General features: G+C 41.3%; 1 protein-coding gene across 2 annotated transcripts; it reads left to right on the top strand.

Annotated features, from left to right (window-relative positions):
- Window positions 1–631: 631 nt before the first annotated feature.
- Window positions 632–17,409, top strand: def6c (DEF6 guanine nucleotide exchange factor c). Of its 2 annotated transcripts, none has more exons than XM_080421750.1 (12): window positions 632–874; window positions 4,460–4,600; window positions 6,764–6,949; window positions 8,039–8,269; window positions 9,143–9,289; window positions 9,880–9,988; window positions 10,957–11,162; window positions 11,343–11,450; window positions 13,446–13,612; window positions 15,248–15,446; window positions 15,912–16,002; window positions 16,655–17,409. In XM_080421750.1, exons 1-12 carry the CDS (start codon window positions 779–781, stop codon window positions 16,822–16,824), a joined length of 1,851 nt encoding a protein of 616 aa, XP_080277876.1. In that variant the 5' UTR covers window positions 632–778; the 3' UTR covers window positions 16,825–17,409. The 2 variants fall into 2 exon arrangements, with proteins under 2 accessions (XP_080277876.1, XP_080277877.1); XM_080421751.1 differs by lacking the exon at window positions 632–874 and adding an exon at window positions 975–1,108.
- The last annotated feature ends 775 nt before the right edge of the window (window positions 17,410–18,184 follow it).

Here is an 18,184-nt window from a genome sequence, read left to right as displayed (position 1 = left end):
CACTTTGCCCTATTTTATTCTTTGGCTGCCCAGCATGTCACATCACCTGAGTCCTGAGAGCTTGTGGATCTGCTCTTTTTGAAAAGGTTTGAGTAGGGTACTTTTACTTTGGTAGGCTACTGCAAGTATATTTTATGCCAATAGTTTTGTACTTTTACTAAAGTAACATTTTGAATACAGGACTTAATTGTAACTAAATTGTGGCATGGCTACTTTTACTTATGTACAAAATATTCAACCAGACATTCTATTATAAAGACTATAATTATAATTCACATGGTTAATAATAAAACATTTCACTATAGGATGCAGAATTATGGCTATTTGACAACTAGTATAGCCTATATGAAAACGTTTGGGGTTATGTTTTGTATGTCTGAGAATATAGTACATTGAATTAGTGAAATAGGCCTATACACTTTAACCACTTAAACCATGATTTAGGGCAGATATGATTGTGTTTATAGCATACTGACCTGACGCCAGGTTGAAAGTGATAAAGGGTGTAAAGAATTTGGTCTCTGAAGCAACTATATGGCTACCATTATAATATATTTTGTAATTGTACCACAACAATCACATGACAGCTCGATGTTTCTGTCAGTAACTGCAGGGCAGGCTACACAGTACATGCACTGCTTCTACTCCGCCTCTGTGTCCTACATTGGGGCTTTATTTTTCTACAGCCATGATGAGGATCTGGTGCGCTTGAGTCAAACCGCTCTCAAATGTCACAATATTAATAAACACAACAAATAGATCTTTTTTTGTCTCCAGAATGGAGCTCAGATCTGAACTCCTCAAGTCCATATGGTATGCCTTCACGTCGCTGGATGTGGAGAAGTGCGGAAAGGTGTCCAAATCACAGCTAAAGGTAAGGTCCGAAATCCAAGTCACAACTTCTTCTTGCAACTTCTTAGACGATCATTTTACTGATTAAAATGAAGGATATATAGCGCGATCGCGCCGTGCGACACCGTCTTACGACGGAGTATGAAATGGTTAAGTTTCTGAATGTAAACTCCATCGCAGGCGACGCCTTGTGAGCTTGGGGATCAGTTATTTTTCGGCAAGCGACACCGTGGTATTGCGACTATTATGTTAAATGGTGAGTGAACACTCCCGTCGAAATAGTGATATAGGCTGTAATTTATCAGTCTTATCAATCTGTACTTAAATGTTTTGCTAAATAACTGCAATGTAGAAATACTCTATTACAAGTAAAAGTCAGGAATTAAAAATGTACTTGAGTATAAGTGCAAAAGTATTGGCACCACTATGTACTTAAAAGTACCAAAAGTAAAAGTACTCAGAATGCAGAATGTCCCATTTCAAAAGTTTTCAAATTGATTTAAAATCTTTTGAAAATAGCCGATCTACAATTTTTCTATCTAGCTATTTTCAAATAGCCGAAATGTATATAGGGCTGAAGACTGCAGCCTGAAGTGTATGTTTTGTAATAAAATCTACAAAGTAACTCCTGGTGATTAGTAGTTTTCGTTCCCTACCTATGTTGAATGCACTTATTGTAAGTCGCTTTGGATAAAAGCGTCTGCTAAATGACTGTAATGTAATGTAATGTAATGTAACTAATAACTAAAGTTTTCAAATAATTGTAGTGGAGTAAAAGTACAATATTTGCCTCTGAGATGTAGTGGAGTAGAAGTAAAAGTACTGAAAATTGGAAATACTCCGGTAAAGTAAAAAATACCTCAGAATTTTACTTAAGTACAGTACTTGAGTAAATGTACTTAGTTACTTTCCACCACTACTGAATAGAAAACTTGTCCACATTTGTAGCTATAGGCTATGCCTAGTGTTAGAACTATTACCGTAAAAAAGATGAGCAGAATTTTGAAAAGAAATACACTAAGTTTAAATGGGAGTAGCCTATGCTCCCATTTCAACTCGTTATGCAAGCAGAGCTCCTACTCATATTTGAGTTGTTGTACATGTTCAAAGTCCACAATTCTGCCTCCCTTGCTGTCATATCACTTGCTGACACCTGTCACCAAGCTGAAAAGAGATGTTTATTTATTTATTCATTTACTTGTTACTGTACCCAGTAGTACCACCCACCTAAATCTGTTTATCTGTCACATTTCTGTCTCTGCCATGGTGCTTGCTGGCCAGTTCAGACATGTTTCCCTGGGGACATGAAGAATCCAGGGAAATAGCAGACTGTTGTCCAGACAGGCTGAACATCAGCTGAGAGTGTGTGTGTGTGTGTGTGTGTGTGTGTGTGTGTGTGTGTGTGTGTGTGTGTGTGTGTGTGTGTGTGTGTGTGTGTGTGTGTGTGTGTGTGTGTGTGTGTGTGTGTGTGTGTGTGTGTGTGTGTGTGTGTGTGTGTGCGCGCGTACAGGACAGGTATGTGAGGGAGAAAGGGAGTATATAGTAGTAGGTTACTCTAACCCAGGGGCGCACAGACCTTTTCAGAATTATCAATCCATGCTTCTCGTGACCCAACCCAAAGACAGCATATAGCAATGATAGCCTAATTAATTCAAAATTGTTTGACTGCTGACAAGAGCCATGTTTTAATCATTAAAAGCTAAATAAAGGAGCTCTGTAGGACACTGACAAAAAGGTAAATAATACTTTGTCTAGGCTTCATCAGTGGGAGTAAGTGAATGAAACAGAGCTGCCATGCTGGAAACAGGAGAAAAACGACAACAATAACAGCAACAACAACAAAAAGCGGAATTTTTATTAGCAAAAGGCTTCAGCATTTGTTGACTCAACAGCAATGCATTCAGGACAAACAAGCAACATGTTTTGACCACAACACAGGTTTTATTCAGCAAAGCTGAAGCTAAATGAAGTTTTTCAAGGCATACCAAAGCCTGCAGAAACACAGTAATTACTCACTGCTGTCAGTGAATACAAGAACCCTCGCCCCAAAACACACTCGCCCCGGGTCAGATCCGGCGACCTCGGAACGATCAGACCCACATATTTCTAGCTGCCAAAGTGGTCCCCCGCTGGGGGGGCGAGCGTTCCACGACAAGCGGGGTGAGTGATTCATCGTTGGCGGCGAGAGAGAAAGAAATGGGGGCGTGTGTGTTTTGGGGTGCGCGTTCCGGTTACCACTGCTGTATGAGTACATACTACATGTGAACAATTAACACAACATTTTTTTTATTATGTAATTGCATTTGACATTCTAATGATGTATACATGATTCCATGACCTGATAGATATCTCCTGTGACCCAGGTTTCAGTCTCACGTAGCCAGATGATCAGAGATCTCCACCTACCAATACATCTGGTGACATCTAAATTCAATGTAGGGGCTAAAACTGGGTGGAAACAATTCGGGGAAAAAAACTAAACAAACAACAGCAGAATCAATGCAAAGACCTTAGGGCGATCCTTCATATTGGGATGGGATTGGTTTTCAAAGCTGTGGGCGTAGGTTTGTTAGAGGCCGTTCTTGCCACTGTTCTAGCCCATACATTGACTATAGATTTCCCTAGACTTATCAGTAGACGGAGACCTCTAATCGTCTGACTACGTGAGACTAGCCAAGTTTGGGTTGCGACCTACAGTCTGTGCTGCTGTAACTGCATGTCTTCCATGTGTTTGTGTTTGTATGTGACCGTGGCGGTAACCGGAACCCTCTCCCCCAAAACACTCTCTACCCCATTTTCCAGCGGTTCTTATATGACTGAGGTTAAAGGGATAGTTCACCCCCAAAATTCTCTTTTTCTATCGATTAGTCACCTTTTGTCGAATTCCTAAGCCAATAATTTGATGACCGGCAGCGGTTCCGGTAGGAGACAGTCTCCTTTGTGTCTCCTACCGGAACCGCTGCCTACCGGGCCGCTGGTCATCAAATTATTGGCTTAGGAATGCGACAAAAACCAAAAAATATCCATGAATTCATGTCTCCATGGGGTGACTAATTGATAGAAATAAATATAATTTTGGGGGTGAACTTTGCCTTTAAGGTTAGGAATAAGTTTAGGGTTTGGCATAGTTTTACTGAGGTTATGTTTAGGAATAAGGTCGAGTTTAGGCGTCATTTTACTGAGGTTCCGTTTAGGAATACCTGGTGGTGACCGTTCTGAGGTTGCAGGATTTGACCCGGGGCGAGCGTGTTTTGGGGGCGAGCGTTCTTGTATTCACTGACAGAGATGCTCATAACCACTACACAGTGCTAACTATCTCTCATGTGTTTGTATGTGGCTGATAGTGACAGATCCCGTCCCATAACCTGTACATGATGTTAAATATCCCTCATGTGAAGTACTGTACAGTTCAGGTATTTAGCAGACACTCTTATCCAGAGCGACAATAAGCAAGGTAAATAAACGCCTATACATGCAGAGAATGCAGAGAGAAGAGCTGTGTAGTGCCTCAAGAGACTGTCGAGAATACCAGGTAAACCATGAACCTGGCATCTGTCTAAAATATCTAAATCTAATCTGCACGTGTGTTTGCATGTGGTTGTAAAAGGTGCTGTCTCATAACCTCTACACGGTGTTAAACATCCCTCATGACCCAGTGGCGTTGGAGGAGCACTTCCAGGATGACGACGACGGACCCGTGTCGAACCACGGCTACATGCCTTACCTCAACAAATACATACTCGACAAGGTACTGTCGTCCCCTGTCCACAATCACTGACCATGTGCCAACACACTACACAGCTCCTCCGTGTTAATGTATCCACTTGTAACTCAGAGAGAGTGTATAAATGTAGCTAAATGGACCCTATTAGGGTTAAAGCTGCAATCCATAGACTAAACTACCGCTCTTCCAAGACAAAGAAATCCCTGCTATAGGCCAGGGGAGATGCTGTGCTTACTTCAGGCGGTACTACTTTACTTGTCAACTAGTAGGTGGCTAGGTGCCCTATAGGCTGCCCTCCAACCACTGCAGATGTGCTAGTTATGTTGTATTATATTATGTTGTATTAACATACTCTACCGTAATTTTTTTAAATAATTTAAAATGAGCTTTAGTGTGTACTATGTCAGCAAAGTTGTTCAGTGGTCAGTATCAGAGGTTTGTGGGCGTGGTGGTCTGCTTCCAGGTAGGAATGTGTGTGTGACTGTGATGTCACAGGGCGTTGCTGAGTAAGAGCCAAGACAATAATCTTTGGTAATAAAGGTTAAAGGACCAGTCCGTCATGTTAACCCATTGACTACAAGTCATGGTATACTTCAGTGGTTCTCTAAGTGGGGTCCGGAGGAACCCCCTGGGTTACAGCTGGGCTAATATATCAATATTATATCTATATCATGATATGAGGACTAGATATCGTCTGGGTGAAGAGAAACTCACCTTCAACTGGGGGGCCTCCGATTTTTTGGTGAAAAAAAAAAAAAAGATCAAATAGTTTTTTTCTAACCCTAAAACCGAAATAAAGAAACCAAAAACGGAAAAAAAACTAACCCAATCCGCCCAAAACCGCGAAAATGTATGCACGCGCGTGCATGTGTCCCGCGAATGGGGGCCTCGAAAATTACTCTAGCCCATGGGCCTCAACTCCTATAAATCCGGCACTGGCTCAGCCTGCATCACTGTCTGGTATGGGAACTGTCCTGACCTCAATCGCAATGCAAAGGGTCATGCGGACAGCAGAACCCTCCCTCCATCCAAAACCTATGCTGCGATGAATGCGGTTCTTTAGTAAACAGAAAATATATATATGTTTTTTAAAGTTTCATTCAATCAGTAGAGAACTCACACAGGATACAGGACAAACAAGTCAAATTGGAAGTGATGAAACAAAAACAAAATTAACAGACAAAATTTGAACTGATACACTATCAAATTGAAGCTGATAAATGTGTTCTCTCTCCCGATTGGATGAAATTGGTATCCTGACTTCAAAATGTGCCTTCTGTTTTTCTAAGAGTTGGAGAGATTTGGGCGCCGATAGCCTAGTGGTTAAGGCGCATACTGTACCTCATATAGGCTCTAATGCCTATATGAGGTATGCTGCGTGTCACTCCCCGTCTCTCTCTCCATGTTTCCTGTCACTCATCCACTGTACTATCCAATAAAGGCAGAAAAGCCAAAAAAATATCCCCTCCCAAAAAAAGAGTTGGAGAGATGGGGAAACCCCTGTTATTGAACAAACACTCTATAGCAATGACTACTATTAAAATATAGAGCTTTAAAAGGATCCCTGCTACTAAGCCAAATATGCCATAATACATTATAATTGCCCTCTATAACTAAAATGAAACATTAAAAACACCTTAAATATATATATATATATATTATTATTTTTTTAAATTTATTTTCTTTATTAAGTTGATGATGTCATTTGTCCATGTAGGGTCCAGCCCTATGGAATTTATGGCATGCATGTGCTGATAAAAATGTATTAAAAACATTCCTGGGCTGGACCACACATGTACAAATGACATCATCAACTTAATTGCGATGGGCGTTGTCCCCCTTGAGTAAAAGATGAAAATAAATAGTTCATCTTTTTATCTTTTACTTTTAGTTATAGAGGGTAATTATAATGTATCAAGGCATATTTGGCTTATTAGCCAGGGATCCTTTTAACATTTTAACAAAAATGTTTTAGTTTTACCAACAATTCTTGCTGGTGCATAATGTTGTCTGTCTGTCTGTCTGCCTGTCTCTCTCTCGCTCTCATGTCTTATGTTCCAATGTACAATGCCAAATACACAATCAAATCGTTAATTGCAATTATTTGCATGACAATTAATTGTCAAGTGAGATGTCATGATCGTGACAACCCTAATAACAAGCAGTCCTGTGTTTCTGTCTGTCCAGGTCAAAGATGGTACGTATGACAAGGAGAAGTTTGATGACCTGTGCTGGATGATGACTATGAAGAAGAACTACCGCGGCCACTGTCCAGCGGGGGCACTATCCTCAGAGAGAGACTGCTTCAAACTCTTCTGTCTGTTCAACCTACTGTCTGAGGACCGCTATCCCCTAGTCATGATCCCAGAGGAGGTAAACCAGAGGGGTGGGCGAGGTTAGATTTGCTAGGGGGGACCGATAATTCTCCTTTTGATATCCCCACTCTGGTCTTTCATTTATATGGCCCTAATGGCCGGTGGGGATATGTTTTATCCCCTACACACATTTCCTTTCGGGAAATGTAGACTCTCTGTTATGTTTGATAATATCACAATTTAACAATTTAATTAAATATGGATGTTATCCACACATTTAACAATTTACCAAAAAATTAATAACCTTGTAATTCGGCTGTTTTTGCTATTTGTAGAACGACTAAGTATATAGGGCTTAAGTTGTTAAGACAATTGTTTTACAAATCGAAAACTGGGGATGGGGGTTGGGGAGAAAGAGTCTGAAGAAGAGCGGTGGCTGAAAACGTCACTTGTTTTGGACGCCTTATAAAAAGTCACTGAAAGGGAGCTACAGTGTGCAGTCCTCCTTGTTTGCCTTTGATCTCTGCTCGTTTTGGGAAAGGCACCTGCCTTCAAAAGGCTTTTGGATGTGTGTGACTTCTTTTGATCCTGGTTGGGGAGAAAGAGTCACATCCATTCAGATTTCTCACAGCAGAAAAAAAAGCAAGAGCAAGTAAGGAAATGAATCATGAGCTACTTCCTTCCTGCACTTGAGACCAAGCAATCTACCCCTAATGTATGTGGTCGGTGCAGCAGCTTCCCAGAGATTGGGTTTATTTTTAGCCCCACTAGTGGCAAGGCTGTCCATTCGTCCGTTCACACGAGTTATCCTGAAAAGTACTGGCTGGATTATCATTGAATTTGATGTGTACCTTTGTACCTTTGTATTGATCCCATGGCCCTTTCTCCAACACCTTAAGCTAACTTAAGCTGATAAATGGGTAATCTCTCCTGTTTGGATAAAATTGGTGTCCCACCTGAAAATGTATTCCCTGTTTACTAAAGAGCTGGAGAGACAGGGAGACCCCTATTACTGAACAAACACTCTATAGCCATGACTAGAAACTAGAGCTTTAACTTCAGTTTTTACTTTTTACTCAAAAATATCACTTTCACCACCTTTAACAACAGTTCATATTATCATAATTTGGGGATTTTGTTACGGTAGGTGGAATACCTTCTCAAGAAAATCTCCACAGCGATGAACACGGAGTGGGACGGGAAGCCCTTTGACGACCTGCTATCCCAGGATGCATCGGTCGGTGAGGAGGGAATGTCTGTTTGGGCCTTCCTCGAGCACATGGGCGCTGGGCGGATACTGAGGGTGACGAGCGCCGAGGCGTTCAGTCTGGCCTTGGACGAGGTCTTTCTGGAGATGTATCACAGTGTCCTCAAGAGGGTGAGCCACTATGTGTGTTTGTGTCTGTGTCCCTCTACTAGTCTTGTGTAGCTTACACCACAGGTTTTCAAAGTGCGATCCGCTACGGCATACCAGTGGGATTTCGAAAAGGAGAGAATTATGTTTTTTAATTGTGTAATAAAAAAAAAGTAATAAAAAAAATCACATCATTAAAAAATATTACATTCACAGTTAAAACTTGCAAATCTAATTAATTGGAAGATAGATTTTACAGTACTAGGCTTATGTATGAAATAAAGTGACAAAGACATAAATAAAGGACATTTTCTCTATGATTTAGTTCTGTAAACACACAATACGGTTTCAGTTAGTTAGCCTGTTTTAATTTTAATTTCAGTTATATTTTGTAACTTTTTCAATTAAACATGTAAATATGTTTTGTATGACATGTATAATATGTCTTTTATAGAAATATTATATATAATATTTCTATAGAAAACTAAAAATTATTAAACACAATTTTTATTTGTGAGTGTCTTCCCCTGACACTCACAAATAAACACCAAAATGATGGAGACACTGGAAATATACAGTACCAGAAACTTATTTATTTATGAATTGTGACATTAGTAAATCAAAAATGTCCATGGGTGCTACAGTAGGACCCTGCAGCATTCCTTTTTATGCTGTACTTCTGTATAGACAAACGCTTCAATGAGAGCTACTGTACGAGAGGTATCACGAAAAAGACATGTGAAAATGAATGTTACCCAGTATGACTTTATATAATAAGAATGTATTTGTTGTACAGGCACAAGCAGTGAAATGCTAGTGTGACCAGGTCTGCAAAACTGTGCTGGTCTTCATTGCCTCTGTGACGCTGTTATTGATATGCCTGCTTCTATGTCTCAGGGTTACATGTGGAAAAAAGGCCACATGCGTAGGAACTGGACAGAGCGCTGGTTTGTCCTGAAGCCTTCCTCCATAGCTTACTATGTTGGAGAGGATCTCAAGGACAAGAGGGGAGAGATCCAACTGGATAAGACCTGCGCCGTTGAGGTTAGTGGAGAAATGCGTCCAGTCCACTCTGTTTTCCACTGCCAGTAAATATGGCAGGTTTTAACAAAACTGCTTTAGCATGCCACTTTAGCAGATGCCATGTCGTTGCGGAAACCTTGTATCCATATTTCATCTTTTAGTTTTTCCATAAATTAATGCCATATTTCATACTTCGTCATAAGACAAAGTAGTGAAAACAGAAGATATGCAAACAGACAACGCATCGCGTAGCTTTTGATCTGCTAAAAAATTATATAAAAAAATTATACCGTAAGTCTGTCTGTGGGTCATATTTTTTAATTCAAAAGGGATTGTTATGCATGTTGATGTTGGTTGCTGGTGCAGAACAAACATTTCCTGAAAAGTAACGGTTTCAGACACACAAGGTTATTGTGCCCCATAGCAACGACATGTAAAATGGAAAGAAATTGTCGATCTACAAGCTTGCTATATTTGAGCTATTTCTGAAAAGTTCGACAGTAATGACATGCCAAAATTAGGGACGTCAGGTTCTTAATTATTGTTATTTCTTAGTCTTGTTATATCTGACATGCGGTGATAAATGTGAATTTCTCTTGTGTTTCTCTCAGCCTATCCCAGACAGGGAGGGGAAGCGCTGTCTACTCTGTGTGAAAACGCATAATAAAACATACGAGATGAGCGCCTCTGACCAGAAACAGAAAGTGGAGTGGACACAAGGTATGTTGGATGTATGGAAAACAACACAACGACCCATGCCAGAGTTTTTGGTCCGATCCCGATTTTGGAGAGTCCTAGTAGACCAGTGGTTCACAAATGGGTGTCCGTATACCTCTAGGGACACACGGAAGCAGTGCTTAATTTGTAAAGTATTTGGTGCCTGAGACTAAAAGTCACGACCCCGGGGTGTATATTTTTCATAAAGTAAAATTAATTGATTTAACCTTATAATTCCCCCAGAAAGTTAGGCCAAATAACAGAATAAGGGCTACTGTTTCCACATCAAATAATGCATTTAATAATCAAGAATGTAGCGATAGAAGATCGCTAGTATTATTTATGAACGATTCTGACAAAAACAGGAGGGTAGGGGTGCGTAAAAACAGCTCACTCTATCTATCTATCTCTCTCCCTCCCTCCCTCTCCCTCTCTCGTCAATTGTGCGTGCCTTCACTTTCGCAGACAGTGACACAGTCACAGACAGACAGACAGACATACATGTATCGATCATATTAAATGCTATTCACTCACTTTTATCAGGCACAAAGTCACAGAACACAGACGGATACGCACTGCCCAGCTCGGTTAACAACACAGACAGACTACTAGAGAGAGTTGCGCATCTGCGTAACGTTATGGTTTATTTATCAAACTTGGAAAGGAGAGAGAGAACACCCGACTCACATGCCGATAGCTTATAGATCAGCTATTTTCGTCGTTAGGGTTATACTATATAGGGTAAAACTGCAATTCATAAAATAGCAATAGTAATACAAACGTGTTGGGGTGTGTGTGTGTGTGTGTGTGTGTGTGTGTGTGTGTGTGTGTGTGTGTGTGTGTGTGTGTGTGTGTGTGTGTGTGTGTGTGTGTGTGTGTGTGTGTGTGTGTGTGTGTGTGTGTGTGTGTGTGTGTGTGTGTGTGTGTGTGTGTGTGTGTGTGTGTGTGTGTCCTTGCGTCCTTGCGTACAGCCATCCAGACAGCTCTCCGCCTCCAGAGTGAGGGCAAGCCCTCTGTGCATCAGGAACTGAAACTGAAGAGGCGGGAGCACCACAACCAACGGGAGCGCAGCCTGAGCGCCCGGAGCAGCGGAAGCAGCCAATCAGACGACTTAAATATCCAAGAGACGGAGAGAGAGAAAGAACGACAGGACAAGGAGATCGAGAGCATCATCCAGGTGAGAGAGCAGGAGGATTTATTTACTCCTGCAGAGCCACACCGTAAAAAAAATCCCTCGTTTTGTGGAAATGTATTACATATTCACAAAATGACCATGAAACGAAATACTCGTTTGGGTCGTTGAAAATATTGAGAATTACTGATGTAAGTGAAGAGATGAACATGTCTTTTTATGAAGCATGCAAGAGAACTGGAGGGTCGTCGAAGGGAGGCAGAGGAGAGAGACAGAAGACAACAGAAGGAGGTGCAGCTGGAACTGGAGAGACAGCTGAAGGAGGCAGAGATGGTGAGATGAAATCTCAACGTTCACAACAATCCTAAAAACAGGTAGTAAGTAAACAGTAGTTACAGCAACCTCTGGAAGTCTCTACCTCCAGTGTTAAAAACTAAGACTAAAGATATTTAGTCAACTAAGACTAGATTAAGACTAAACAATTTCAAATGACTAAAATAGGGCTAAAACTAAATGGTCTGTTATTCAAAAGACTAAGACTGAGACTAAATCTGAATTTGCTGTCAAAATTAACACTGGTATTTAGGTACTATGCATTGTTGATTTTATTGACTAAGACTAAGAATAAAAGACTAAGACTAAAAGTACTGTTATATTTAGTCGACTAAGACTAGACTAAGACTAAACAATTTCAGATGAAAATAGACAGTCTACTCTCTAATCAGCTATTTTTGCAAATTTACACCCCAGAATGGGGACGCTGGGGTTCATGTGGTTAATACATGTTGTTTTACGTCTATTATTATTTGTTTATTAACTGATCATCTTGTGCAGTGTCCTGGGTACGCTGAAAGGTGCTTATAAATGGGGTTCTGTGGGTATAACCCACTGTCCTGATTTGACTGTTGCTCTACAGATCTGTCCCTGAGGGGCTGTGGGGGAATATTAACAATATTCACAATTTAGTAAAACTGGGGTTGAAGACCATAGAGTTGTGGTCTAGCCTGGTTCCAGACCATAGACCCCGCCCACACTCTCTGAGTGGACTGCTCCTCCTGGTCTGGTGTCATAGGGTGCGTTCGGAAATACAGCACTGAGCGCACTGGCCAATACAAACTAATAGGCGAGTGCGCTCCGGTGCGCAATTTCCGAACGCACCCTATGTGAGCTTTTAACACCTTTACCGCCGGGCCCGTAGTTCTACGGGCCGTTAAATCCAACGGTTAAGCGCCGAGCCCGTAGTCCTACGGGCTGCGGTCTTTTCGCGCATGCGCGGTCCGGGTGCACTTTCGGAATTTTTTTGATCCACTTCCGTTTCCGGTTTGATGACAGGAAATAGAATTATTTGGGATCCGGTTTCGACGATCACGCCCGCTCCCATTCTACAGACGAAACTGAAACTCAATTCTCTTCCTGTAGTTTTTTCTCCTCGCATTTCACTGTTTAACGTAATCCGCTCTAACTACAGTCATGGAAGTCCGTTTGACACGCGGTCTTCACTGGGAGATACAGGGAGATCTCGCGGATGTAAACAGACCGTTCACGGCTCAATCTTAAGGATTTTAACAAGATCTATGGCGACATGAAAAAAACAAAAAAACAACAAAAACACCTTGGCACTGGTGAGTACATTATGAGATTAACCTCTGGCGGTGGATGTGTTAACGTAGAAGAAAAACCTGTCAAATCAGAGTCGGAGGTGGGAGTGGTCTAACGACAAGCCAATCAGCGAATATCTGCTAAAACAAGCTGTGCGATGACGTCAGATGTAGGCGGATCCGTGGATCTCTTGTGATTGGTTTAGGGAAATTTGAATCCCCTCCCCCTGGTAATCGCAGACTGAAGCTCCACGCAGATTCAGGCTGATAATCAGGCTAGTTGTGGTCCTCACAAGAGAAATGATTGTTATATGCCTAAAAAAGTGTTTGGGGAGTTACAGTGTAGGCTTAAAATCAGGAAAAGATTCAGGTTGGGGTTAGGATCAGGATTAGACATTTAGAGGTTATCTTTAGGGCTTGGGGTTAGAGTTATGACTGATTCACAGAAAATAGGGGATCTATAAGTTGTAGAATTTTTGCCTTCAGGGTTAAAAATTCCCCAAACTTGGCGTTCAGAAAATCGCCCTCCTAAAGTGTTGATGTTCTCACACGTACTGTATAGTAATACGTGTGTGTGTGTGTGTGTGTGTGTGTGTGTGTGTGTGTGTGTGTGTGTGTGTGTGTGTGTGTGTGTGTGTGTGTGTGTGTGTGTGTGTGTGTGTGTGTGTGTGTGTGTGTGTGTGTGTGTGTGTGTGTGTGTGTGTGTGTGTGTGTGTGTGTGTTCTCCCAGCTGAGGGAGAGCATGCAGGCGACGATGCAGGAGAAGGAGAAGGAGGCGGTGCAGCAGAAGAGGAGGATCCAGGAGTTGGAGAGCACCCAGAAGGAGCTGGAGGCCGCTCTCAGCGTGGAGGTGCAGGCCCGCTTGGAGGAGGAGAGAGCAAGACTGGACCTGGAGAGGTAACACACACATGCATGTCGCATGCATGCACGCACACACACACACACACACACACACACATGCGCAGTCATGCATGCACGCAACACGTTGTGAGCTGCTATTTTTCGAATTTAAAAATAATTGAGAATTGGTGAAAAGTGTTGAATCTTAAAAATAAACACAAAAATTCTCTTATGGAGGGTCCCTGGCACAAATATATCAATTTGGTGGTCCTTGACATGAAAATGTTTGAGAACCATTATTACGGTATTATTGTGGATGCTGATTCTGTTTTTCAAAAATCATATCACTAATATTATTAGGACAGCCTTTTAGGCACACACACACACACACACACACACACACCAATTGGCCACCTGGCGCCCCCTGGTGGCTCCCACTTTGACAACCTGTGCAATTGTCACAACACTACAGTATATAAACAGGAAGCAGTCAAAGCACTGGGAACTTCTCCTGTGCCACAAAAGGCTGTCTTTATCTTTGTGTGCTATGGATAATTCTGAGAGACGTTAGTAAACTTTTGATAAAAGAGACATCATTCGTCTTTTCATGTATTCCTCAAATTCTACAATTCGAACACATTTAATATCAAGGTTTTTTCCTTCCTCATAATCTAACCAGATTAATGCATGGACCACTTTTCCCCCAAGATTGGGACAAGAAGCTAACTATTGATTTGTTGGAGATGTGGTCTTTTTATGATTTAAGTCTGGTTTCTGACCTACTCACTGGGTTTCATAGAGCAATGAAGATTTTCTGCCTTTGTCCAGTGGTGGAAATACACTGTTACAAGTAAAAGTTCTGTACAAAAGTATTGGCATCAGAATATACTTACAGTACAAAAATAAAAGTAGCCTACTAACTTGTATTTAAAAAAATCAACTTTTTCCCCCCAAAATAGCTTATCTACAATCTGCGGCACGTTGTGACCTTAGTTGTAGATTGGCTATTTTTGCATAGACAACTTTAAATAGGGCTTAATTGGTTGATGGTAAGTTTTGTAACAATGTACTTTCAGTTAGGGTTACAACATCTCTAGCAGCTCTAAAACCAGATTGGTACATACTACAGATTGCTACTGTATGCACTTGTTTGTAGAAAACCTTTTCAAGTATTTTGCTGATGAAAGGAATGTTGGAGATTGGTTATGTGCGTGCGTGCGTGCGTGTGTGTAATTCGCCCAAAAATGTATACATTGTGTACATCCACTGAGAACGTGAATATTACACGGCGATAAAGTGCTGCAATTTGTACTCGAACGAGGTAGATTTTCCAGCACAAATCAAGGCATGAACTGCATGAACTGATTGATGATGATTTGAGGCTAAATACTCACCTGCCATTATCATTTTTGTTTATTCATCACACCCATGGTATAAAGACCTTTAAGATGCTGTATCACCTCACTTAGGGGCCTGCAGACCTTTAACACTTAAGCCCTATTAAATACTGTCGTACAGTGGTGTCATGCTGCAAAAATAGCTGATCAAGCGATGCATCACGTTATGCTTAAGCTTGTCGATCTGCTATTTTTGCTATTATTTCACCCAAAATATGGATGCCATGGTTGAAAGTGGTTAACTGATTTTAATACAGTGAAACATGTCTCTCTCTCTCTCTCTCTCACCCTCCAGGTTGTTGCAGGCTGAGGAGGAGAAGAAGCTGCAGTTCCAGCTCCTGCAGGAGCGGCAGAGCATCATCAGGCCCAGAGAAGAGGCACCGGAGGAGGCAGGTGCAGAGGAGCGAGACGCCCCCTCATCGGCCCTCCACTCCGCCTCCCAGGAGCTGCAGGACCTGCAGGCCTCCCGTCAGAGGAGCCACCAGAGGCTGGAGGTGAGATGAGAGGAGGAGAAAATGAGAGACCATGAGAGATCATGTTTTACATTTACTCACGTTTCTACGTGAGCAAGGTTTTTAGATGTATTGTTTGCCTTCTGTTTGTCTATTACTTTAAAACAAAAATATATACGGTACATATTATATCATGGTTAAAATTATAAATGTCATTCACAAGTCTATCCCCCCCCCCCCAGATATATAAGCTCACTGTGCGTCACTTCGTGCCGCGCTGCGAGCTTGTAGATCTGCTATGTTTGAAAAATCTTGATGATTTAAATCTTTGAATATATAAATTATTTAAGTCATTTTTAAGTCAAACCTTTGCTTCTGGGGGCCCTGGAACAAAATATTTTTAGATGGGGGTCGACGGCCAATGTTAGGATTTAGAAGACATTTTTAGAATCTGCCTCAGGTCTTAATGGGTTAATATCACCACTTTCTTGACTGATGTGTCTGCAGGAGATCCAGGAGAAGCTGAGGTACGCCAGTCAACATGTCCGGCACTGGAACGTCCAGCTCAACCGCCTGATGAAGCCCATAGAACCTGGAGGTTGGTCGAGTCATTGATTTGATGAATAACTTGATTTGATTTGATGAATATATAACTTAACAACACAGGGTCACCGTGACTTCTGTTATAAAATGAAAGTTACATTTTGCAAATGCGCTGACTGGTCCAGCGGTTTGCAAGATTAGTGCCGATCACACACAGACAGGCAGACACAACACAGACCCATTTCTAGATGGCTCGTCTCCTACAGAGCGAGCCTCACAGTAATAATTAAAGGTATAGCCTGACATCTGAATTCTGAGCCGCCAGAAGCAGGATCAGAAATCACAAATGCACAAGAATTTGATTTGGTGACGCAGAATAGCTGTGGGAACTCATACATTATATTCTATTTATTTATTTGTATTAATTGTGTTGCTGCTCTGCTCGGTGTCAGGGCATAACCACTGAAGCCCTTTATACTTTGCTGTACAACAAATAGCGAAAATAGCAGATCTACAAGCTTACAATGCATCGCAACCTGTTTGTAGAAGTACTATTTTCACTGTTTATCTAAATGTTGGACAAAAATGTAATTGTTTTTTAAAAAATCGTCTATAATGACATGCCCAAAATAGGGTCACCAGGACAAAAGTTGTTAAGAATAATTTATCTCATATTTTTTATTTTATTTTGTAATTTTTTTTCGTAGACCGTCCAGAACACCAAATGATGATAAAACACACGTGCCCCAAGAAGGAAGGGGCGTTGGCTAGTAATGAGTTCATCACCAAGTTCAAGATGAGAGCCAATCAAGACAGCCCGTCCCCTCAGAACAAGCTGGAGTCACACACATCATCACAGGAACATGACGACGGTTAGGGAAACGCTCTGGTGTTGTCGGCTCTATAACAACAAGGACATGAATGAGTCTATAACAGGGGCTCCCAAACATTGCCATGCCAAGGGCCCCCAAATAGCCATAGCCTCTGGGTGAGCCCCCCAAAATTGTTTTAAAAAGAAATAGGGAAAATAGCCGATCTGCAAGCTCACAACTCGGCGCGATGCAATGTGTTGTGAGCTTGTAGATCAGCTGTTTTCGATTTCTTTAAATGTTTTGCAAATTTTATAGAAAATAGTGACATGCTTAAAATAGGGATGCCAGTTTGAAAGTGGTTAAACTTTCAACCTCTTATGAGTTGAATTTTAAATTAAATATATAAATTATATTACATTATATACTCCCACGCACGCACACACACACACACACACACACACACACACACACACACACACACACACACACACACACACACACACACACACACACACACACACACACACACACACACAAGCGCGCGCACACACACACACACACACACACACACACACACACACACACACACACACACACACACACACACACACACACACACACACACACACACACACACACACACACACACACACACACACTGTACTGTATATGGTTAGGGTTAAAACCTTAACCTGTGGTCTGTGTGACCAATACTTATGCTGCAACAGATCATTTTGAAAGGGAACTGAAATAAAAAGGTTACTCACAAAATACACACAAGCTGTGTAAATGTCTTATATTATATTTAAGGAGAGCATATGACTTATAATATAACATCAATGAGCAGTACAAAAGTATGTGTACTTTGGTGAGAATATATTTTAGGTATTAGAAGATTAGTTTTGTTGAATAAAATGTTTGTCTGCTTAATATGTGTTGGTGTGTTATGAAATATGACTTCTAGAACATGCAAAATGTGTAAAACTGGTTCAATTGCTGCACACTTTTTTTAAAAATCTTTTACAAGTCTGTCCCCACTCCCCAGGGGCCCATTGTCTCTCCTCGCATATGTTATTGCTCTCAGGAATACATTGGGAAGGAGAAATGCATGTGTCTAGTACACCGCAAGGGAAATCACTATGCAGGGGCATCAGTTTCCTGAAGTAGGCAAATCTGAAGAGGAGAAAGGGGATTGTCGTATGCAGAAGAAATGAAGAGAATTGAGGGGGAAATAGAAAGGATGGCAGGACATGAAATGGAGGGAAAATGATGAGAGATGGGATTTAGCAAAAATATTGGTATGGCCGAGGTTCCACAGATAGAGAGCCCATTTATTTTTCGTTAAGCCTGGAACCAAGCAATCCAGACTCCTGGTGAATCATGACCACAAAACATTTGATTCTGTGTCAAAAAATATTGGAAAAC

Source organism: Gymnoscopelus braueri (genome assembly GCF_963280865.1).
Source record: "Gymnoscopelus braueri genome assembly, chromosome: 23".
Lineage (NCBI taxonomy): Eukaryota > Metazoa > Chordata > Actinopteri > Myctophiformes > Myctophidae > Gymnoscopelus > Gymnoscopelus braueri.
Note: the sequence above shows the minus strand (reverse complement) of the source record. Positions and strands in the feature narration are given on the sequence as shown.

What these genes read in the sequence shown, in the direction of transcription:
- def6c (XM_080421750.1), top strand. Translation starts at nt 779, where the DNA reads ATGGAGCTCAGATCTGAACTCCTCAAGTCCATATGGTATGCCTTCACG. An exon ending in ACAAATACATACTCGACAAG is followed by an intron (nt 4,601 to 6,763) that starts GTACTGTCGTCC and finishes CTGTCTGTCCAG; the next exon opens with GTCAAAGATGGTACGTATGA. An exon ending in AGATCGAGAGCATCATCCAG is followed by an intron (nt 11,163 to 11,342) that starts GTGAGAGAGCAG and finishes CTTTTTATGAAG; the next exon opens with CATGCAAGAGAACTGGAGGG.